General features: G+C 39.2%; 1 protein-coding gene across 1 annotated transcript; it reads left to right on the top strand.

Moving 5' to 3' along the window:
* LOC136675690 (mediator of RNA polymerase II transcription subunit 26-like) lies at positions 1-20269 on the top strand. The gene is made up of 3 exons (XM_066652395.1): positions 1-353; positions 17314-17388; positions 17567-20269. The coding sequence occupies exons 1-3, from the start codon at positions 282-284 to the stop codon at positions 19142-19144; spliced, it is 1725 nt and encodes a 574-aa protein (XP_066508492.1). The 5' UTR covers positions 1-281; the 3' UTR covers positions 19145-20269.
* Positions 20270-25647: the final 5378 nt, after the last annotated feature.

Genomic DNA, 25647 nt, shown 5'->3' with positions numbered 1-25647 from the left:
GTTAGGTAATGACGTTTCAGGTTCCATTTTCCCACAATGCATTGAGGCAGCGTTTTGGTCCAGTAAAGGCTGAGGGCGCCCGATGCGATGAATTGCAGAGAGGCTACTATCCAGCAATTACTACCAAACTGAGACAATTTATGAACTCCTCAGCTAAGGATCACATGAGAAACATGCCTTTCTGGTACGCGTTGTGTATTCTGAGTGGTTTGTGAATTTCTTCATTGTACCCTGGTTTTCGGAGGATTTTCCCCGTCGGCCAGACGCTTACTGAGCAGGCGATGAGCTCGGCCTCCGCAACGCCGCAGCAGATCAGAGAGAGGCTGCTGCAGGCCATCGATAGCCACAGCAATGTAAGTACCCCTGGATAATCTTACCAACACAGAGCTGGATACACGACATGTATTAAAACACAGAAAATTGATACGCGTAAACAACAGAATTCCATCCGAAGTGATTACACCGCAGTGCAAATATTTGTTGGGTATAGCATGAAGTAAAATGGCTGGTTTAGAAACAGCGAGCAAACTGTTAGCCGAAGCACAGCGGCGAGCTGACGAACGAGGTGTTGAAAGTGTCCTGTAACAAACGGGGTCTAAAAAGTGTGATGCTATTATGCACTTGTTATGTATGTTTAAGTATACACCAGCAGGTTAGTTTTCCTCACGCCTAAATTGCACCGCGATTAACGTTAGCTTTAAGCTAACTACATCTCACCAGTAGGTCACCGGTTAGGGTTAGCTTCATAAGGAATGTTAAACGCTTTTAACATATGAAAGAGACATTGACGTTCATAAACGTGCCTTTATATGGAATGGTTGATACGAATAACTTTGCAGTTAGCTTAGTTGTGTTTCAATGTATTCAGCTTACAAAATGCTTTCAAAAGCATGGACGACATTTGGAATATGTGTCGGGGGCAAGCCATCTCGGAACAGTAACACTGTGGGGTACGATGTACGTCATAATTAACATGTTTTTGTCCCAGCCTAATATAAATTATTCCCTGAATCCTCAGTTGAAGGGCACCATTATTATCTTAACTTTTGACCATCCCTGGAAATGTAATTAATGTAAGACAAGACCCATTCCATTTACTTTTAATGCCATGGATCTTTTTTTTGTCCTATTTGAATGTAAATTATATGTATTTATATAGCGATTTTTACAGCTGTCACAACGTAGCTTTACAGGAATCCAGTAATGGGGCAGTGGCAAAAAGTCAGTTCTTCCTGCTAGATAAAGAAAATTGGCTGTAACCAAGTAACCATAATAAGTAATGTTTGTCAATAGCTATAATAATAACAAAAGCAACAGCAGCAAATTAATGGATTAATAAATTTCATGTAAAACTTCAGTGTAGTTGGCAACTGGTAATACAATACATCGGCGGACAATATAATATTTGCTGATATGGATTTTATTTTTTTTAGTTATTGTGATTGGTCCAATATTGGAATTTTAGCCGATATTACATCAGATAATCTGGCACCTTATTTGTGCTTGTGCATATACACTGACACCTGCAAATACACTACTATGTGATCCGTGTTGACGTTTCTGTTTCTGCAGAGTACAGCGTCTGGGATTAAATTTCTCTGTGGTAAAAACTAATTTAAATATCAGCAACACTCAATACACACACACACGTCAGTTTATTACATATATAGCATATATACACACACAATCTCACACAGCAGGTTAAAGAGCAGAAAGATACTCTCAGCTACAACAGTGCAGGAGCCCTTCTTATATGTTTTATATAAGAAGGGCTCCTGCACTGTTGTAGTAACATAATTATATACAAGTTTCACGCTTATTTAGAAGATACCTTTGTTTTAAATGATGATAATTTTAGGGGCCTAAGACATGTGCACAGTACTGCACATTCAATGAGGTTTGTCCTGCATGATTCTGTTAAAGGCAGGTAAGCTGCATGGAAGCTAAAGGTGTTTTTTCTTGAAATTAGTTCTTTCTATGAGTTGATTATTGGGCCATTTGATTGTCTCTATAGTTTGTCATAGAGGGATGAATGTCTGTATATTTTTTCCTGATTTGCAAGAGCTCCGTCAAATGTGTTCATTTTTATTAAGCTACCAGAGGTGCACAACTGTGCAGCGAAAGTACTCCGGCACTGTGTTGCCTCATATTGGCGTGCACACCCTCACACCTGTTATAGTTCGTCAAATATACCTTAATATACCTGGGGTGATGCTTGAATGATTGAGGACTTAAATCATGTTTTAAATGCTCCAGTGTCCAAGGAGCCAAACACGGACAGCACCTGAACAGACTTGGGAACAGCACAGGATCTGTTGGACTCCCTTCTCAAAGTTGTTTTTAAAACGTGGCACAAAAGAATTTATCTCGATAGTTAACTAACTTACGAGTTATCATTCTCAGCTAATAAACCATAAACCTGTATCGTCTCCAAAGACCTTAAAGTTCTCTTTGCAGAACTGTCCATTAAATCCAGCAGGAGTGCAACATCAGCCATTTACACAAATTACAGACCCTAAAATCTTTTGTACTGAAATAATCCACATAAAGTAACTGTTTGACTACATGAGTAACAAAATAATTCAGCAAACGGTGGCCCTTTAGCTACTGTAAGTTGCTCTGAATTACAGGCTGTATTAAGAAGAGGATGGTTTTGTGAAATTTAGTTTGATTATTTATGGTTTGATTGTTTGTGCATTTTAATTGATTTCTCCTAACGTTTGATTAAAGTTGTCAGATGATACTTTCAACATCTTTCAAACATTATGCACAATTTACGCATTTTCAGGAGCAGGTGTAAATTCCGTTTGTACCTACGAACAGTTAGAGACTACAAACATTTTGATGAATACGGATATTTACAAAACAGTGATTTATGAAGGATTTACGTCCAAATTAATTCTGCTCGCATTTCATGAATGAGGCCCATTGTATCCAATAGTTTCTGCTTCAGCTATTAGAGGGTGATTTTGATGTTAATTATTGCAGTGCTCAAAAGCATCAAATGTGCTAAAATAGTGAAAGTAAATAGCATAACATGAATAAGACAGTACTAATATGCATAGCTAGTTCAGCTGGCAAGATGGCGGAGCGCATGGCTGAAGAGGCTCACAGTTCTCCCTTTCCCTGCTTTTTTTTTTAAAAAAGTTCCTTCTTTCTTGAACATCCGCTACACCTGCCAGAACCTTTTTGGACATCAGTGAACAGCACCAGATATCTGTTTTGACTATTTTTTAACACACACAACATCCTGGACAATATAGTGAGACCATCTGGCTCTCCATGGATTGTTGTCAGGTCTAGGAGGCAGCAAAGACTGAGAAGGGAAAGGAAGCAGAAGCAGGGATGCAGGTATGGTGTTATGCTAAGTCTAAGAAAACAACCACACAAGCCACCTTTACCAAGCCTGTATGTCTCCAATGCCAGATCCCTGGTGCATAAAACAGAGGACTTGGAAATACAGCTTACTGTAAATGTCTATGTTCGTGACTGCTGTGTTTTGATTATCACAGAAACTTGGCTTCACTCGGGGATACCGGATGTAAGCATGCAGCTAACAAGTCTCACTCAGGACTAAGGACTCGAGTAAGAGCAGGGGAGGAGGGGGAACGGGGCTCTGTATTTACGTGCATGGTATCTGGCGTGACAAGGGGACTACTATAGACAAACACAATTCACTGAATTTCGTGTACATGTCTGTAAGATGCTAGCCTTTTTTTTTCTACCGAGAGAGCTAACAGTATTGATCGTAATGGCTGTGTATATTCCAACCGACGCCAATGTAGACATGGCACTCTCTTTCCTGCTGAACACCACAAACGAACAGCAGCAGACGCACCCCGTAATTGCAGGAGATTTAAAGGCTAACTTTAAGACTGTATACCTGAAATTTTATCAACATGTCAAGTGTTCTACTAGAGGGGAGACCACTCTGGATCATGTTTACACCAACATTAAGCATGCACACAGAGACATACCCCTTCCCAAACTTAGCCAGTCAGGCCATATTTTTGTGTTCACTGACAGTGATTTCTGGAAGTATTCATGAGCCCATTCTGGTATTTCCTTGACAGTGGCGTTCCTGTTTGAGGTGCAGTGACGTTTAAGGGCCCGGAGATCACTAGCATCCAGTAGAGTTTTACGGCCTTGACCCTTACGCACAGCAATTGTTCCAGATTCTCTGAATCTTTTGATGATGTTATGCACGGTTGATGATGAAAACTTAAAAGTCTTTGCTATTTTACCCTGGGTAACACCATTCTGGTATTGCTGCAGTATATTTCTGCGCAACAATGGTGGAACTGGTGATCCTCTTACCATCTTGGCTTCAGAGAGACACTGACACTCTGAGAAGCTCTTTTTAGACCCAATCATGTCAATTGACCTAATTAGTGTTAATTGGTCTTCCAGCTGTTCGTTATATGCTCCATTTCCTTTTTCCAGCCACTTATTGCTACTTGTCCCAACTTTTTTTGATTTGTTGACACTGTGAAATTTTGAAACAACATATTTTTTCTTTTACAGTGTTACTTTTACTTTTACTCAGATTAAACTTTTGATCTGTCATCTGTTCTATTACGAATAAAATATTGACATTTGCCATCTCCACATCATTGCATTTGGTTTTTATTCACAATATGTTTAGTGTCCCAACTTTTTTTGGAATCCGGTTTGTATATAACAATATAAATTGTTTCTATATATTTTTTTTCTTTTTAAACAAATATTCAATATTTCAATAAACATTATTTACAACACCTTTCACTGACTGATGTTCATTACAGGGCACTGTCAGCAGTTCAGTGCACTCAATTTAAAATTAATTTAAAAATATTAATATCAACAAAGCCAGTAGGTTTATGTTTGATGGTGATATGTTCCCTTTTCTTGTTTTTTTTTTATTCTGTTTATATCGTTATCAGAATCATATTGTGTCAACCAAAATTAAGAAATATATTGTGATATGAATAAAAAATTACGATAAAATCTGACATTCATCTTTACTTTCTGACAGAAAGGCAGCTCCTCTGTCCATAACCCACACAAACACACGGGACACAGGGTTTTACTGCCTTTCTGATGAGATCACCACAGCTTTTCTCTTTAACTTTACACAAAAACAGATGAGATCTCTAGATTATTTAAGACACAACATCAGAGTGCAAATGGTTTGATCAAAATTTTAATGAGGAACCAAGGCGCTCAAGGGGGGAGCATATCTTCCTCTGGTCATTCTGCTGGTAATATTAATTAGGAGTCCATGAAAAGTTCAGTGTAGGTTGGGCAGCTAGTCTAAAGCAAGTGGTGGTGGCTGGAGAATGTGCAGATAGTGTGAAGCAGGATCTCGACAGTCAGTCATCCATCGGTGTCCAGCCGTACAGGTAGGCGGTCGTTTACTCTGAAAAAGGTAGAGGGATAGAATTAGTTTTGATCAGTTTGGGTGTATGTAATGCAGAGAAAGAACATCCCTCGGTCCTGCCGCCTTTATTTAAGGAGTAGCATTAACTACCAAAACTAAACTGAGCAAATGAGTTTCTGGAAGATCATTCCAGAGTTGGGGGGGCTTTATAAGAAAAAGCTCTTCCCCAGCTGAAGCCTTCTGAATTTTGGGAACTATTAAAAAGTCAGTAATATGAGTAATTGTGGTGGCTCATAATAGGAAATAATATCTTGGAGGTATACAGGATCGAGCCCATAACACAATTTTGTAATTGATACAGAATTTAACAGGCAGCCAATGAAGTGATGATAGAACTGGGCTAATATGTTCAAATGTTCTAGTTTTAGTCAGAACCCTGGCTGCAGCATTTTGAACTAGTTGAAGTTTAGTTAATTTTCTACTAGCACATCCTGACAGTAGTGCATTAGAGTAGTCTAGCCTTGAAGTAATAAAGGCATGTACTAATGTGCATGGATAAGGCATTTCTTACCTTGGCAATGTGGCAAAGATGTAAATAAAAAGCTGTCCAAGTGATTCTGCCTATGTGTTGATTGAATGATAAATCTGAATCAGTTATGATATCAAAGTATAACTGAAAAGTCAGGAAGATTTAAAATGAAATCTGAACATTTTTTTCTTGCCATTTTTGGACCTAGAAGCAGAACCTCTGTTTTCTTAATGTTTAGAAGGAGAAAGTTACATTTAATGCTGGTTCTGCATGAATGGTTTCTAGAGGGGCGATAATTAGTGCAGCACCAGGTTTGTTTTGGAGAGCTAGGGAGAGTGCGACTGAGTGAGGGAGAGAGTGTTTGAGTGAATATGAAATCAATTCACAGTAGAATATTTGAGTTATGAGTGTTCAGCACTTTGGAGAGTCCCAGGCATCAGACTTCAATGTATTTTTTTATTTTTTTTTTTTCCTGGTCAGCACAATTTTTTTTTTTTTTTTTTTTTTTTTTTTTTTTTTTTAAATGTTTGTGTGTTTACACTGCCAGAACACAAACAATTTCTTGCTCCATCTGCACAGTTCTTACACCAAATCAATCGTGTGATGGAATTTGTTTGTTGAAATGATTCATAATCAATAGAAGTATTTTTAATCAGCAATGACCATGTATGCTTGTGCAACTAAAAAATTTATTATTACTTTTTTATTCCTAATTCTCTGTGTGAAACAGCAGACTTGTGTGTGCGTGTGTCTCAAATAACAGTATATCGACACCTTCCAATCAACTCCTTCTGTCTCCAGACCAGAGAGAGGAGACAACGGAGACCAACTAAATAGGGTGTGCATAGAATGCATTGTGAAAGGTAAAAGATATGCAAAAGAGAGTTAAACAAATGGTAAAGTGGCTCGGAGTCATACTGAGAACAGGATACATTGAAATGTGATTGAAATGTAAAAAAGCGAGCAGATGGTAACTTCAAAGGCTGCCATGGTAATGAGGGTGGGGGGGAATTACAGGTATAAAATACTCTGGTTAAGAAACGGTCAGTGAGAGAGGAGACGGTGCTACGCGTAGTAGTCTCTCTCAATTAAATAAATTGTTGTTTTACTTGATGCCAACTCAGAGACTCAGCTTTCTTATTTCTGAATGCGAAAGGGTTCTTTCTCATACAAAGTGATTAGATTTGCAGTGAGGTGTACAGTTTTTGTATAGCACTCATTTAAATAGGATATGGTCCCCTAATGGGAAATATATGGCCGGAACGCTGACATTTTTCTGCCACTTTCCCAGACACTCATAGACAATACACAGACTCATGCACATGGAGCCTAAGACCATAAGGCACTGAGTTAAGGAAGTCCTGGATTAATATGACCAGAATTTTGAGGTGGAGTGTGAAATTCCAACAGCAGTTTATTGAACGAGGTAATCTAAATATAATGGGAGTCTCTTTAACCAGTTTGCGCTCCCGCTCGCTGGATAAATCAGAACTTGCACCAAAACACTAACACAACTCAGCGAGTTATTGTTCTAGAAACATAATAAGCATAAAATAAATGGGTCTACCTTTCATATATATGGAGGTTGAAAATAAATGTATTTTTACCTGGTTGTTATAGAAAGATAAGTAACGTATCTCTCTTCAGACTTCAACCCAGGCCCACCCATTCATATTCATATGAAAATAGCATGATAATGCAGTCTCTTTATTGGAGGATTACGACATGTGAAAACGCTCATTTTAGTCATAAAAACAAATGCACATGGCTGTGTTTTCACACAGAGAGAGGAGCTTAAAGATGGCACAGTCATCTTAACTGCCTGATGAGGAATGGCTTCATTTTTGTGATTAGTAAGTGAAACATTAACATTTCATGTTAAAACTTTATTTTTAATGGATTTCTGTGAAGCTGCTTTGTGACAACAGTTGTAAACAGCACTATAGAAATAATTTGATTTCTCACCTGTGTTTTCATATCTATCTCATGAATAGTCAAAGTGTGAGCCACAGGTATTGAGAAAAACTGTATCACATCATATTTGTAGCAATATGCTACTTATGTAGCTAGTAAAGCTACATAAAATGTTAGAGAGCTGTAAACACCAGTGTAGCCAACACCCATGTCAACAAAGTTCAGAAGTCAAAAGAAAACTTCATAAGTGTTCACAATGTGTTTTTTCACTATATATCGACACCTTTGAAAATAGGTTTATGGGAAGCCCATGTTTAAAATTAGTTTAAATGACAAACAGATGAATGACATACATACATCTTTCACGTTTGCTGAATATACTACATGCATAACGTTTTTGGAACTTTTTTTAGGTAGGAGAAATGGGTTAAAATCAACTCAGACATGTCAGAAAGGTCTCAGACTCCAGAGGGTTCATCACCCATTTTCAGGTTACTCCTTCTCTACTGATGTTACAGCTAGTTTTGCTAATTGAATGACAGAACTTCAGTTAAGCTCAGAAATATTTGGTCAGTGATACAAGTTTGGGCATTTTGGCTGTGTACCAAAACACACATTAGAAAGAGTTATATCAACACAGTTACAAAGTGCAAACTCTCAGCTTTAATTTGAGGGTTTTCACATCTTAAAGTGGACATGAAACACGTTTCATTTTTGTGTTTTCTGAATACTTAAATGTGTTTGAAAAATATTTAGAGAATATTTTATATACATTAAATTTTGATTCATTCTGATAGTGTCGGCCATATTGCCGTTGCATCAGTGACTACGTCATGAGGTTGGTTGGTTGGAACCAGACACGGGAGGACATTAGCGGTCAACAGAAACGTGCTCGTGGTTTTGGCAATATCATGGCTTTAGACAAATCTGGAAGGAATTTTGATTAAGTTCCAAGAAAGCCAATGGCTTATACCTTGGAGCCACTGAGGAGAAAAGAAAGAGGAATGGTGCAAACATGCGTTTGTGTAAAGGAGCATCCAGCCATTCCCCCAGGTTTGGAGAGGGCGGGAAACGCTAACTGCTGCACGTATTTTCACTGCACTGAAATGCCGACTGTGAGCGAGGCCATCTGCTGCCAGGAGGCTAATGTACAGGTGCTGGTCATAAAATTAGAATATCATGAAAAAGTTGATTTATTTCAGTAATTCCATTCAAAAAGTGAAACTTGTATATTATATTCATTACACACAGACTGATATATGATATTGTGAAAAGGTTCAATATTGAAGACACCTGGTGCCCCACACTAATCAGCTAATTAACTCAAAACAAAGGTATGGAAGCAAATCTATCTCATCAGACTTTGAAATATTACCACCTTTTGAATTTGTAGCGCTGAATTTTTTTGCACTGAAATTATGCATCTGTATTTTGGTGCTTTTGCATTTAAGTCTTCAGATTTACACTTCTGAATATTTTGCTTCGCAATTATGCATCTGAATATAATTGCTCTTGAATTGAACTCGTGAATTCTCAAGAACACGTTTTCACTGTTATTGTTTAAGGTTAATAAATTCAGATAAAAAAAAATCAAGCTTAAAATAATTTTATTTTAAAATAATATTTCTAGTTGCTCAAATTCGACAGGCCAAATTCAGATGCTAAAGTATGAGTTACAAAATTCAGAGTACACATCCGGGATACAAAGGATAAGCAATCAATTAATTTGGATTTTCTGTTTCATCTTAAATGGTGCACTAGTTGCATTCTGTCACTGCTAGATGGCAAAATAAGGACACAAATTCCATACCGTGGAAAAACTACACATTTAGCTTCCTTCTGTGGAAAATAATTTCAAAGTGTCTCAAAAATCTGAAAGGCTCACTAAAGACACAATATAACAGACTATTGATATCCTGAATATGAAGAAATTTTGCTGTGGAAATTTTTTTGTAATGCTTTAAGAACCACCCCGCACAGATGTATGTGTTTCAGCTGACGCATTCCTTGTATCGTCACTCTTGAACAAGAGACAGCGTCAGAGTTCTCTCACCTAGGCTAAAGGTAAAAAGGACTGGACTGCTGCTGAGTGGTCCAAAGTTATGTTCTCTGATGACAGTAAATTTTGCTTTTGAGGTCCAGTGTAAAGTTTTCATAGTCAGTGATGGTTTGGGATGCTATGTCATCTGGTGTTGGTCCACTGTGTTTTCTGAGGTCCAAGGTCAATGCAGCCATCTACCAGGAAGTTTTTGAGCACTTCATGCTTCCTGCTGCTGACCAACTTTATTGAGATGCCGATTTCATTTTCCAACAGGACTTGGCACCTACACACAGTGTCAAAGCTACAAGTACCTGGTTTAAGGACCATGGTATCCCCGTTCTTAATTGGCCAGCAAAATCTATGGGGTATTGTGAAGAGGAAGATGCAATACGCCAGACCCAACAATGCAGAAGAGCTGAAGGCCACTATCAGAGAAACCTGGGCTCTATAACACCTGAGCAGTGCCACAGACTCATCAACTACATGCCACGTCGCATTGCTGCAGTAATTCAGGGAAAAGGAGCCCCAACTAAGTTTTGAGTGCTGTACATGTTCATATTTTTCAGTTGGCCAGCATTTCTAAAAATCATTTATTTGTATTGGTCTTAAGTAATATTCTAATTCTCTGATATACTAAATAAACACTTGAAATATATCAGTCTGTGTGTAATGAATGAGTATAATATACAAGTTTCACTTTTTGAATGGAATTACTGAAATAAACCAACTTTTTCATGATATTCTAATTTTATGAACATGCCCTGTACATATTATGTGGATGCCCCTTACTCTGTTTGAGTTTTAACACAAATAGTTTATACAGATGCACCCATGTAGACGGTTTGACATGTTGCAGGAACATTGGCCTTCTCTATAGCATCAGTTGTGGCTCATTGAGCTTGGTAACAGTAGAAGTACCAACAGTAGAAAGCACCAATAGTTGACCAAGTTTCATTTCTTTAGACCTTATTATTTTAGTCTATGTACTTCATTTTATGGCTGAGAAATATTGGTACAATAAACTGTAATATAGTATATAGTAGGTCTGTGCAGTGTAAGATTATTTGTGATGCATGTCTGACAGTTTGTGATGTGCGTACTGTCAGGGGGTCTGTGTGTAATATTAGTAATGTGTGAGGTGTGCTCTTAAAATCGGACCTGCTACTATAGTTATATAAAAATATAAAATATTTAAATGCAGGTGGGTGGGGGGGGTTGTTTGCTCTACAGCCAATCAGAGTGCAGTTCTTGCCTTTTAACATGGACCCTGTACTCTGAGAAACAAGTGTAACCATTAGAAATATACTCAGTACATCCGAATATAAAACACCATAACAAAGTGTATTTCCTATTTGGTGAGGGTAAATGGCCACTTCAAGAGGTACAGGAGACTTTTTAATTATGATAAATATTCATGCTCATATGGTATGACCTGTGCAAGTGAATAGGATCTTAACCCCCATATAGATCAACAAAACAATGTTTAGTTTTGTAGTTTTATCTGGCGGTGAAAGAATTTACTACTCTTCCATAGTGTTGCTAAGCAGTTACATTCATTCATGTTAAAAAATGCACATACAGAACTATTTAAGCAGGTCTTATTCTGTGGATATTTTCCCAACATGGACATATGTGGTATCAGCTGAATCTTAAAGTTTACTTTAAGTAATTTAAGTAAGTACTTTAATAAATATCAATAAAATGCTGTGGCTTACAGGCCCCTTCCAGAGATTCATCATGAATTCTACAAATCACAAATGCACCTATAACTCAAAAACTCTTTCCCCAAAAATTTCAAAACTTCAAATGCTTTGAGGATCAGATGACATGATGTGGTGCCACTGCAATCCTAGATGGTTCTATAACAAAAAAAAAAACATTTAATTAGTTACTGTCCAACTGTAGTGCCCTATTTTGGTAGATTTTGATCATATTGGTCATGCTGCTTCAGGGTAAGGCCCTACATACGTAAGGCTTAATTTGTTTAAGTTATAGCTGAAAGAATTTATAAAGCTCTGCACACTTCGATTAATTGGTATATTGCGGCAACAGTTTGTCCAAATGTTGAACTTTATTTTTTTTATATAATTATTTACCTACAGGTTCTGCAGATTCCAACAAGGTCAGTTGTTTGGGCATAAAGTGAAATTCCAGAGACTAGTTCATATAGTTTCAATTTCAAACAACTGGCCATTGAGAAAACACAATGCGTTTTTTGACAACACTTGCAGTTACAAATTTGAGTAATTTGTAAAAGTGCTTGAACTATAAAAAGCTGTGGTGAACTCTTCACAAAGGCAGTAACAGTCTGTGTCCGGTGTGTTAATCTAGGTTATGGACAGGAGCTGACTTTATTTCTGAATTAAGTCACAGAAACACCTCCATATATAAACAAGAGATTATGATAAAATCTCAAGTTTCAACATGTTTTTGTCTTTGCATCCAGTAAAATATTAACATTGAGCAGAACTCTGCTAACCACCGTGAACTCTCTTGATGTAGTGATTCAGAGAATGAGATGTGTGCAAAGTGTGTCAAAGTTCTACACTCAGACCCCTTGATCAGTTGAACACTGCGCCCCTTTTGCTCATGCTTAAACTGTCATTAAAATGCTCACTTCAAGAAAGTACTTGGAGCTTAGGGCAGGAAATGGAATGGTGCGATACTGCTGTGATTGGTGAATTTGAGAAGAGGACACTGTGATTGGAGTAGATGGCGACTCAAGTATATCATAGGACATTGGGTGTCTACCAGATTTTGCAGTATTTTCCTGCTCATTTCAAGTCTGTTCACACAGCTTTTCTTTAACATCCTAAAACCGACAGGAAGTTTTGGATATTTGGTTTACATTACTTTGAAATACATTGCTCGGCTAATCTTGAATTTCTTATAATTAAATGTAGACCTTTATATGCAGACCATTCCATTTCCTGCCCATAGCCCCTAAGGGTGTTCACTTCCACCATTATAACCGCAGTCTACATCTCCACCGAAAGCTAATGCCAAGCTGGCTATAAACAAACTTCATACAGCCATTAGCAAACAACAGGCTGCTCACCCGAAGGCTGCTGTCATAGTTGCTGGTGATTTTAATCACTCAAACTTAAAGACAGAGCTTCCTAAATTTCACAAGCATGTTTCCTGGAATACAAGAGGTGATCATGTTTACACAAACATCACTGGAGCTTACACCCCTCCCCCACCTGGGAAAGTCAGACCAGCATTCTTTGTTTCTCATTCCCAACTACTCTCCACTAGTCCAACGTGTGAAGCCATCAGTAACAACTATCAAAGTGTGGCCAACGGAGACAGACTGTACTGAGGAGGGGCATCAAAATGGCCAAGCACTTTTACAAGCTTAGAGGATCACTTCTCCAGTTATGATACTCGATGCATGTGGCAGGGCATCCAAGCCATCAGTGAATACAAGCCCAGCAACTCCACTCCAATTACTGCAAATGTCTCCTTTCTGAACGAGCTAAATAACTTTTTTCGCTTTGACAAAGACAACAGGGAGATGGCTACCAACAACAGACATTCTGCAGTCCTCCAGCCCCTCACGCTCACTTCTACAGATGTCTACACTTCACTGAGTCAGATCAACGCATACAAGACTGCTGGCCCAGATGGCGTTCCCAGGCGTGTGCTGAAAGTATGTGTGGAGCAGCACACTGGAGTTTTCACGGACATCCTCAACCTGTCCCTTGCCCTCTGCTATGCCACCATGCTTCAAATCCATGTCAATCATACCAGTACCAACACTCAAACCCAACATGCCTGAATGGCTATCGCCCAGTAGCACTCTCACCCATCATCATGAAGTGTATTGAGAGATTATTCCTGGCACAACTGAAGGACTGCCTCCCACCCACACTGGATACATATTAGTTTGCATACCACACCAATAGGAGCACAGAGGATGCAGTCTCCATTGCGCTACATTCTGTGTACTCACATCTGGACAATAACAGGAAGCAGAACATCTGGCCGCATGGTGTGCTGACAATAACCTGCTCCGTTACACCAACAAAACAAACTCATCGTAGACTTCAGGGAGGAGAAAGGTGACACACACAACCCCATCTATATCAGCTGGATGGCTGTTGAACGTGTCGCAAGCTTCGAGTTCCTGGGAATACACATCGGCGGATCTGTCCTCCAACACCTCCAGCCTGGTTAAGAAAGCTCACCAGCGCCTCTTTTTCCTGACGACACTAAAGAGACAACACCTGTCTCCAGCCATCTTGGTGAACTTCTATCATTGTGTGATTGAAAGTTTCCTGCCCAGCTGTATTACAGTCTGGTATGGGAACTGCACTGTTGCAGACCGCAAGTCACTACAGCAAGTGGTGAAAACAGCCCAGAAGATCAAGGGACTCCACTTCCATCAGTTGAGGACGTCCCGAAGCAATGCTGTCTGCGTCGAGCTCACAGCATTCTTAGACTCCTCCCACCCTGCTCATAGTCTGTTTGCCGCCTTGCCCTCTGGCAGGTGCTTCAGGAGCCTCCAGACCAGGACAAGTAGATTGAGGAACAGCATTTTCCCCAGAGCTGTCTCCTTACTGAACTCTGTCCAGCATTAACACTCACACACCTGTATTCTGGTCATTGACTCCACTACATTTTCTGTACTATATATTGCATTGTATATCAATTGTATGTTATATTTCAGTTTTGACACATTCTGCATATTCATTTAATATAAACATATGCAACACTTCCATTGTAAACCAACCTGTAAATTACAGGTGTTGGAACTGAAACACCTGGTTTTAGACCACAATCATTTATTAGTATGGTGTAGGGCCTCCTTTTGTGGCCAATACAGCGTCAGTTCGTCTTGGAAATGACATATACAAGTCCTGCACAGTGGTCAGAGGGATTTGAAGCCATTCTTCTTGCAGGATAGTGGCCAGGTCACTACGTGATGCTGGTGGATGAAAAGGTTTCCTGACTCGCTCCTCCAAAACACCCCAAAGTGGCTCAATAATATTTAGATCTGGTGACTGTGCAGGCCATGGGAGATGTTCAACTTCACTTTCATGTCCATCAAACCAGTCTTTCACCAGTCTCGCTGTGTGTACTGGTGCATTGTCATCCTGATACACAGCACCACCTTCAGGATATAATGTTTGAACCATTGGATACACATGGTCCTCCAGAATGGTTTGGTAGTCCTTGGCAGTGATGCGCCCATCTAGCACAAGTATTGGGCCAAGGTAATGCCATGATACGGCAGCCCAAACCATCACTGATCCACCCCCATGCTTCACTCTGGACATGCAACAATCTGGGTGGTACGCTTCTTTGGGGCTTCTCCGCACCGTAACTCTCCCGGATGTGAGGAAAACAGTAAAGGTGGACTTATCAGAGAAGAATACATGTTTCACATTGTCCACAGCCCAAGATTTGCACTCCTTGCACTATTGAAACCGACGTTTGGCATTGGCATGAGTGACTAAAGGTTTGGCTTTATCAGCCTGGCCGTGTGTATTGACCCTGTGGAGCTCCCGACGGACAGTTCTGGTGTAAACAGGAGAGTTGAGGTGCACATTTAATTCTGCCGTGATTTGGGCAGCCGTGGTTTTGTTTTTTGGATACAATCCGGGTTAGCACCCAAACATCCCTTTCAGACAGCTTCCTCTTGCGTTCAGTTAATCCTGTTGGATGTGTTTTGTCTTTCTTGGCGGTATGCTGACATTACCCTGGATACTGTGGCTCTTGATACATCACAAAGACTTGCTGTCTTGGACACAGACGCGCCAGCAGGACGTGCACCAACAATTTGTCCTCTTTTGAACTCTGGTGTGTCGCCCATAATGTTGTGTGCATTGCAATATTTTGAGCAAAACGGCTCATGCCATGCTAATTGAACATTCACACCCTTGCTTTTACTGGTGCAATGTGCAATTAATGAAGATTGGCCACCAGGCTGGTCCAATTTAGCCTAGAACCTCCCACACTAAAATGACAGGTGTTTCAGTTTCATAGTCCAATCCCTGTAGTTCATATGTATGTCACGCTTAAAGTACTTTTCTGTTCCATCTGTTTGTCATGTAGTATTTTCTATCCAAACTGTATATTATTTTTACAATACCCCTGTAACATTCACATGTGTATATATTACAAAATTTTAAAATACCTCTAATATATTCACATGTATATTTGTCCATACCTCTGTCTATATTTTGTAGATATTGTACATTCTGCCACTTACTGCTTATTGCACTCTGGTTAGATGCTAAAATACATTTTGTTGCCTTGTACTTGTAGGTGTGTAATGACATTAATGTTGAATCTAATCTAATGCTGCGTTCGATCCCTCTGTGGAAGTTTACTCTGTCTGAGAAGCCCGGTGGTTGATTTCTGTCCTAGATTTGTATTTTTGCAATCTCAATTTTTAGACATGAATTTAAGGGTCTGTATTTTTAAAATGTGACTGTTTTTAATCAGAATTTTTTAAATCTGTATTTTACAAACCTGAATACTTAAGAACCTCCGAATTTCAAGTTTAACAAAAATAATATAAATATACAAATATAAAATATTCAGACAAATATAAATAAAATATTCAAAATTAAGATTCAAACTGATTTAACTACATAATTAGTTCTACTTTGTATTAACTCTGTCCTACTACCATAATTATAGATTATTAAAATTGGTTTTCTAGTAACCACCAACCAGACAGCAAACTCCCTTATTCCACACCCAAGCAACCCCCCCCCCCTCACCTGGTGTTGTCCTGATCCAGCCATGCCCCTATGCATTCTGTGCAAGATCTTGGCCTTGTCTCACCTGCAACAGCAGCAGCATGCTTGGACATGCAGAGACCATTTGGGCTAACACATCATTTTTGCAACTACTTTTACCCTTCCACAGATTATCTGACCCCCACCTGCTCTGCCTCACATTTTCATCATTAATTATTTGCCTTCATATAACCTATAACTCATATCTATAAGTTCACGTTTACGTCTGTTCTGTTATTAGTTTTGCCCTTTAGTGTTACCCAGAGGAGGATGGTTTCCCCCTGAATCTTGGTTCTTTCCAAGGTTTCTTCGTCATTTGTTGAGGGAGATTTCCTTGCCATTGTGCCCCTGGCTTGCTCATAGGAGACTTGACCCAGTACTCTGTAAAGCTGCTTTTTAACAACTACTGTTGTGAAAACTGCTAGAATAGTATGCCATATGATATAAAAAATGGTAAAATCCTTGTGAATAAGTTAATACAGTGCTACATAAAATGTTTTTGTACTATTTTCCTTGTAAGCAGAATTGGTGCAAATCTTTTTTCAAATTCTTCCTTTTTTTTTTATACAAATTTGTTGCTGCAATAATTTTTCTTTTCAAATATCTACAATATGTATTGTGGCCTGGGTTCCCAAATATTTGCATACAACATATTTATGTATTTACGATTTATTTTGCATTCTGCAAATGTTAATGTGCTCATAATTTTCTTTGACAGATCTGTAACATGGTTGCAGTACTTGACGTTATCAGCAATTTGGAGAAATATCCGATCACCAAAGAAGCACTTGAGGTTGGTAATTATCTAATATTTAGCATTATGGCTTTCTCAGATGTTCTAACCCATTCAGGAGTCCAATTGAATGAGTTTAATGAAATATTGGTCAAAAATCTGTTATGTCATAGCTTCACAAACCAGTTGAGGAATAAAAATCTTTGAATAATGACTTTGAATATTTTTTTTAATGTAGGAAACTCGTCTAGGAAAGCTTATAAATGATGTGAGGAAAAAGACAAAGGATGAAGACCTTGCTAAACGTGCCAAGAAACTCCTTCGAAACTGGCAAAAGCTAATTGAGCCAAGCCAAAGTGACCCTTCATCTCGAGGAGTGCCAAGCGGCCCAGGTTCTGCCAATGGTGGTTCTCACCCCTGCCGTCCAGACCCATCTGTACCACAACCAGCTAAAACTGCACCAGAACTTAAAACCAGAAATGACATCCATAATACATTCTCTCTGATGGCAGAAAAATCAAGAAGCCGGAAAAACAGGGACCAAAGAAATAGCCCAAATATGCCAACAAAAATGTTTAAAACATTAACGCATGGGCAAATGTTTTTGTCCACCCCACCCTCAAATGGAATTGCTGGCAGCCCTGAGCCTCTTCTGGTAAAACAAGATGATACAGTTTCTGATAAGAATTGTCCAGAGCATCTTGAGAATGATAGACAAAACAAAATCCCTGTCAATCCTGTTAAACCTCGTCCAAGTTCCCCTGGCCTTACCAAAGTCCCTAGCACTTCTTCTTTACTTAAAACTTCAGTGTTACAGCAGCAAACAAAAATAATAGATGGGACTGAGAAGGCTAATTCCAGTAGTCACCATTTCTCATCATTAAATCCATGCAATGTAACACAAGAAACATTGGCTAACAGGTCTTCACCTTACACAGCAAAAGGGACTTTCCTTAGCCCATCTCAGAATTCTGTCCAAGTGCCCTCTCTAATGCCTTTAACACCCCCAACTCAAGTGTCTAATGCTAATGATCCCTCAGTTCTAAACCTAGAGGATTTGCACAGATCAACAGAGAGAACTTCTGAGCCCTTGTACAGTATAACACATGAGCCTTCAGAGATGCATAAGCAAATCTTCTCGTCTGAGGTTACTAAGGATGTGCCAGAAGTAACATTTAACAAAAAAAGAAAGAAGTACAGGGCCAGAGACTACATGGTAAATCTTCAAGGACAGTCCTCAGAAGACCGGACAAAGCCTGTTCGATTAAAAGAACGCAGATTGACGTTTGATCCAGTGACTGGACAGATCAAGCCTCTAACTCCAAAGGAATCTCATCATGAAGAGGGTAGCCAGGGACAACCAGTTTATGAACCTCCAAAGACTGAGTTACCCCAGCAGAGGCAATCCATGACAGTTCCTAGTCCTTTCCATCAGACCAACTGGAAAGAGCTCTCAAGAAATGAAATAATTCAGTCTTACCTAAACCTTCAGAGTAATGTTCTTAGTTCATCTGGAGCACAAACACATGGAGCACATTTTTTCATGTCTGAGTATCTGAGACGAGAGGAGGATGGTATTCAAGAATCCAGAAAGACACATGTTTTAGTACCAAGTGGATCTTACACAGAACTCCCTGGGGTGAGTCGGGAGGTTATGCTTGAGGACCTTCATAGAATACATAAGGCACACTGGCCAGGAGTAAACGGTTGTTATGACACAAAGGACAACTGGTATGATTGGACAGAGTGTATATCTTTAGATTCTCATGGTGATGAGACCAGATTAAATATCTTGCCATACGTCTGCCTAGACTAAGAACACAGGAGCTCTGATGGCTTTACATACAATTTGCATTGCCCCAATGTGAGTTTCGTGACAGAAACCCTGGCCCTGTTTTTCCATACTGAAGTTTTCTGATAGTTTAACTGAAAAGGGGTCTTAAATAAATTAATAAATAAATAATAATAATAAAAGATGTCCCATTTGTAATGTGCTGCTACCAACCTTAATTTGCAAAAAAAAAAAACAAAAAAAAAAAAAAGAGAAGTTGTAAGTAATGGCTCAGTAATAGTTTCTGAGCCAGTACCTGCACATGTGAATAGTCTGAGCAAGTTGAAAGCAAGACATAATCTTCAACAGTTACAAAGAGATTTATGTGACAAAGAATAAATTATACTTTTTTAATCTTGTATGCATCTATTTATTTGACTTTTGTTTTTCTCTTTTTGTTACCAGAATGGTTATCATTTGAAATGTATAAACGACCAGCGAGGCTTATTGATTTTTTAAATCACATATTAGACCCTTTATTTTTAATGTACATGAGGCTTATACATTTGTCTCTCGTGTGCTAACTATCGAGCCATCAACATTCCAAACCTTACTTGTTCTTCACATTAATCTTGGTTGTGTATAGGATTTTCAGGATTAAAAAAAAAAGCAGTCTGTTTTTCTTAGATTTTAAAACAACAAAGTTTCTTTTCTTGGATAAATCGGTGCGCAAGCTTTACAAAGGAAATAATACTTTCATGCCCTATGAAAAACCATGTAAAGTTGAAAGCGATACCCCAGATTTTGATACTGTGTGGACCAGAAAGCATGAAAATGGTGTAACTGGTTGTACTTACATTTCGTTACATGTTCATTGTTTTACAAGACAGGAAAAGAGAAAAATTAAAGTTAATTTAAATACACTTTGCAAATTTTGGGCACTAAAGCATTCTTCCCTTTTTACATGAATAACTGGAGACCACACACCATTGGACAGATTGTTGCAATGTCTGCTCATAAATGTCATATTCTTACAATCCATATAAAACCCAAATATTGGTTTGTTAAGTAAGATATAGAAAACTGGTATATTGCTGGTAGATCCATTCAGGATGTGATTGTATTACAAAATGTTTTTGACACAATATGAATGGTGTGGGTTTTTATTTTTTATTTATTTTTTTTGTTTGTTTGTTTTTTTTGTTTGTTTTTTTTTTTAATATAAAAGGTGGTGAAATTTATTTGCTTCTGGATTACACTGTGCTCTCTTAACTTCGCCCTACCAATGTGCCTTTGACAATTTTGAATGGCTTCCGCTAGCTTCACATACATACATACATACATACATACATTTTTATATATATATATATATATATATATATATATATATAAATATATATATATATATATATATATACACAATTTCTTAAAACCATGTCAGAGATTGCAGGGATATGCATTGTTTGATGCAATGGTCATCTAGTGAGTTCCACTCCTGTTAAAGGTATTGCGAATCTACAATAAAGCCAAAGGCCAGCTCATTTTGATCCAATCATTTTATCAGTACATTTGTTCAGTGTTCAATATGTCTCATATGTTTAAAATAAATGAACTGATTTAAAACATTGCAATAATGGTAAATTGTGTTAGTAACAATTTATTTCATTTGAATGAATGTGTTCTTAATTAGCTGTGGTGGTGACCTATGTGGTGTTTCACTAAGCTATTAAAATGAAAACACTTGAGTTATGCCATCTCTTTTAGAAGCATCAGTTGTTTAAACACTGCATCTCTTGCATGTTCTTTATTGGAACCCAGATGGCCTCCAGTGGAAACCTGTAAAAGAAGGCAAACAGTCTAAAAATTACAGACCATATTAGCAAGCATCTGGTACATGCAAAACATATCTATAAAACGGAGGGTTGGAATTTATCCTATTCCACAGACTATTTCACTGTTCTCATCCTTTCCTGTTGATGTTTTGGTCACTCTTTCATTCCTCTCCTGAGGCCATGTCTACAACTCACAGAAGTTGCTCAGGTAGTACAGCTCATCCAGGATGGCACATTAATGCGAGCTTGGGCCAGATGGTTTGCTGTGTCTGTCAGCACAGTGTCCAGAGCATGGAGGAGAAACCAGGAGACATGGAGGGGGCTGTAGGAGGGCAACAACCCAGCAGCATGACTGCTACATTCTCCTTTGTGCAAGGAGGAACAGTGCCAGAGCCCTCCAAAATGACATCCAGCAAGCCACTAATATCCATGTTTCTGCACAAACTGTCAGAAACAGTTTCCATGAGAGTGGTATGAGGTCCCGACATCCACAAGTGGGACAGCCCAACACCATGCAGACGATTGGCAATTTCCAGAGAACACCAAGATTGACAGATTTGCCATTGGTGCCCTGTGCTTTTCATAGATGTGAGTCTGGAGACGCAATGGAGAACGTTCTACTATGTTCTACATTCCCGGCATGCCCGGTTTGGCATTGAGTCAGTAATAGTGTGGGGAGGCATTTGGAGGGCTGCACAGTCCGCCATGTGCTTGCCAGAGGTACCCTGACTGCCGTTAGGTACTGGGATGACCAAATCCCCATTGTGAGATTATATGCTGGTACAGTTGGCCCAGAGTTCCTTCTGATGCATGACAATGCTAGGCCTTATGTGGCTGAAGGGTGTCAGCAATTACTGCATGATGAAGGCATTGATGCTATGGACTGGCCTGCCCAGTCCCCAGACTTGAATCCAATCGAGCACATCTGGGACATCGTGTCTCATTTCATCCACCAACGCAACATTGCACCACAGACTGTCCAGGACATCCCGCAAGAAAACATCCCGCCTCATCAGGAACATGCCCAGGCGTTGCAGTGAGGTCATACAGGCACGTGGAGGCCACAAACACACACTACTGAGCCTCATATTAACATGTCTTGAGGAAATTCGACTGAAGCCTGTAATTTGATTTTCCACTTTTATTGAGTATGATTCCAAATCCAGACCTCCATGGGATAATAATTTAGATTTACATTGAACATTATCTTGTTCTCAATGCATTCCACTATGCAAACTGAAACTTGTTTTAACAGACAAGAAGAATAAACTTAATAGACAGAATAAAACTTTTCAGCTTGTTTATAAGGAAGACTAGAGTGGACAGAGAATCATAGTATTAATTGAATAAACTGCATTAAATTAGAAAGAGATGCAAGGAGAAGCTTTCTTTTCAGAAAAATACAACTTGCTTGCATTTTGGAATGACCTGACTCTGACCTACAATTTTCCCAAGGTAAGCAATAACTCCTCTACCAAATTCACACTTTTCTAAATTCAGAACAAGAGATGCATCATCTAAATGAGTGAAAACTGACTCTAAATGTCCAGGTGCGGTTCCCATGTGTCGGTATATACCACAACATCAAGGTAAGCTGGACAGATACGTCACCCAATACACAATTCATTAATTTTTTAAAAGAATCAGGCTTAGTGACTGCATTAACCTTTCTGAAGTCAGTACTGAAATTATAAGTACCATCTTAGGTAACAGCAAGCAAGGGGAGAACCAAGGACTAGAACTGGGTATGGCAAGACCATGTTTAAGCAGATACTGTGTTTCTTGTTATAAGATGGGACGATTAGCTGGAGTCACACAATAGGGGTGTTGTTTAATGGGACCAGGATATTAGAAGGTAAATAAGCTATTTTATTATCTGTTGTGAATGTGTTTCTGAATTGGGCACACGGGAGACTGTAGCTGCCTATATGTAGTTCATCAGATTCAGGAGAATACTCAGTGGGAGACACATTTGCAATGCAGGCAACTACGGAAGGAGAAGACATTTGTGAGAGGTAAGATTTTAAAAGGTTAATGTGGCAAATGGATTTTTTTCTATCAGTATTAGAGTCATAATTACATTATTTGTGTCACTTAATTTTTCTTTCCCTGCATAGTGACCAGCGAAACGAGTGTGTAGGGAGGAGCCTACCACAGGCAGCAAAACTAAAACCTGGTCACCAACCTGAAAAGAACGTTGCACAAGCAGAGCATCTCTGTCATAACGCTCTTTCATTTTATCCTGGGAGGACTTTAGAGCATGTCTGGCAACATCATGGGCCAACCTTATGCACGCTCTAGGAAAGAACATACTCTAAAACAGCCTTGGTGTATGTATGCAAACTGCTCTTGCAAGGCCTTTAATGGACTGCTTATCACATGGCCAAACACTAGCTCAGCAGGACTACATTGATCCCTCGTTTTTCAGGGGGGATGCATTCCAAGACCACCTGCGAAGAACGAATTTCCGCAAAGTAGAGGAAAGATATATATTTTTTTATGTATTTAACAAGTATTTTGACTTTTAAAACCCTCCCTGTACTTGTAGTAGTTTTATTTGTCTGTATATATTTTATATAGTATATTCACTGCTAATCATTCAGTACATGTCTGTGAACTTGTGTAATCTGTCTGTGTATAGTCACTTATAAAGTGACTTAATTTTTTCTCTGTGTAATATATCTTCTTATGTGTAACATACTTAGTGAAATAGTGTTCTATGTACCACAATAAATGTATGTACATTCAACTGAAAAAACAAATTGTAATGTCTACATCATTGCCTGCACCATTGCCTATAATATATAGAGAGATGTGTTTATCTTATTTGACTTTCTCTGACTGAAATGCGGCAAAGGTTGGAGACAGGGCCGGAATGTTGCCGGTTCGATCCCCAGGACCAGCAGGAACATCCATGGCTGAAGTTACCTCGAGCAAGGCACTGAATTCCAAATGCTCCCCAGGCGCTGGGGATGGCTGTCACCGCTCTGGGTGTGTGTTCACAGCCCCTAGTGCACTAGTGTGTGCATCTGTTCACTGCCACAGATGGGTTAAATACGGATTGTGCGGCACGGTGGCTTGGTGGATAGCCCGTTCGCCTCCCAGCGCTGGGATCTTGGGTTCAAGTCCCATCTGGGTGGAGTTTCCATGTTCTCCCCGTGTCTGCGTGGGTTTCCTCCGGGGGCTCCGGTTTCCTCCCACAGTCCAAAAACATGGAGGGTAGGTGAATTGGCTTCTCTAATAACTGTCCTGGTGTGTGAATGAATGTCTGTATGTGTGAGCCCAGATATGGATTGGCGCTCTGTCCTGGGTTAAACCCTAGTGCCCGATGCAGTCCTCAAGGTGGACGGTCGTTTCTGGTTGAGAGTACGCTGTGCGCGTTTGGCTGCCGCTTCTCGCCAGTGTGTGTGAATTAAGCGTTCTGAGCAGTGTAGATTGTAAAGCGTCCTTGGGTGTCTAGAAAGGCGCTATATAAGTGTAATAATAATAATAATAATAATAATAATTGTACTAGATCATGGAGTAAGTTTTAGTAGCATAACTAAGAAAATGCACAAGTTCCTTTCCAAAAAGATTTCAAAAATACCAGTTGTTTATTGATAAGACAAATTTCCAGGGAGGAAATTATTACAAACATATTACAAACTATTACAACAATAGTTGTAATTTCAAAGTTGTAAGGCAATATGCAGAGTATGCAATAAAGCAAACTGCTTGTCAATATGTTTATATTTTGCTGAGATATTCCATATTTGCATGTTGAAAACTTGAATTGCTCACCCTAGTGGCTATCGTAATGAAACTTTTTATGTGATTAGGAAGTGCTGCCATGAATATACCATGCAAGTCTCATGATGATAGGACCTTTTTAAGATCATTAAACAGCTGCTGAAATTTGATTGGCCAAAGGCGGTCATGTTTTTTTGAATATGACATCATCGTCATAGAATCTCATTCAGGACATCACCCACTACATGCATACCAATCGGCATGTCAATCGGACAATCCTGTGAAGCGTAACAAATTATTTGTTATAGCGCCCCCTATGCTTGCAGTTGCACAACCAAGTACTTATGTCTTCCAACCCTTTATAGGGATCAAGCATGTGAAGTATCGTAACATTTGGAGAAAGCGCTTGCGAGTTATAGCTATATTTATCTGATTTTTTGAACGCGAGATCCACCCCTGTATTTGGGCGGAGTCTGGAAGCCGACCAGTGATGAAACTTTTTTAATAATTATTAAAGTTCAGGTTCTTAGGATTCTGCTGATACCACATATGTCCATATTGGGTACATTACCAGAGACTAGTTTGCACTCAAAAATATGTGCGATTTTGCATATTATTCAAATTAGCTCAAAATCTAAGTAGGCGGAGCTTATGGATTCTTGAGGCTTTTTTGTTAGGTCTGACCTGAGGAATCAGGGAAAAAAAGAATTTCGTCTCTACGCCACACGGGGTAGGAGATATAGGGAGATATAGCGCCACCATCAGGCTGATCGGGCTGATTCTTTGTGCCTGAGTAGCGGGAGGGATTACTACCAGTTGACCAAACGACAAGTCTGTAGGACCTACGGTTTGGGCTGCCCATCGAGTTTCATTGGAGAAAAAGAAGGAAAAAAAAGAAGAAGAAATATAGCCGCAAGCGACACTTCCCAGGGTCCAAGCTTGTATTCGCTGGTAGAAGAGCAATGCGCTAGCAAATGAACTGTCCTG

Source organism: Hoplias malabaricus, chromosome X1 (genome assembly GCF_029633855.1).
Source record: "Hoplias malabaricus isolate fHopMal1 chromosome X1, fHopMal1.hap1, whole genome shotgun sequence".
Lineage (NCBI taxonomy): Eukaryota > Metazoa > Chordata > Actinopteri > Characiformes > Erythrinidae > Hoplias > Hoplias malabaricus.
This window is presented reverse-complemented; position numbering and strand designations above follow the sequence as displayed.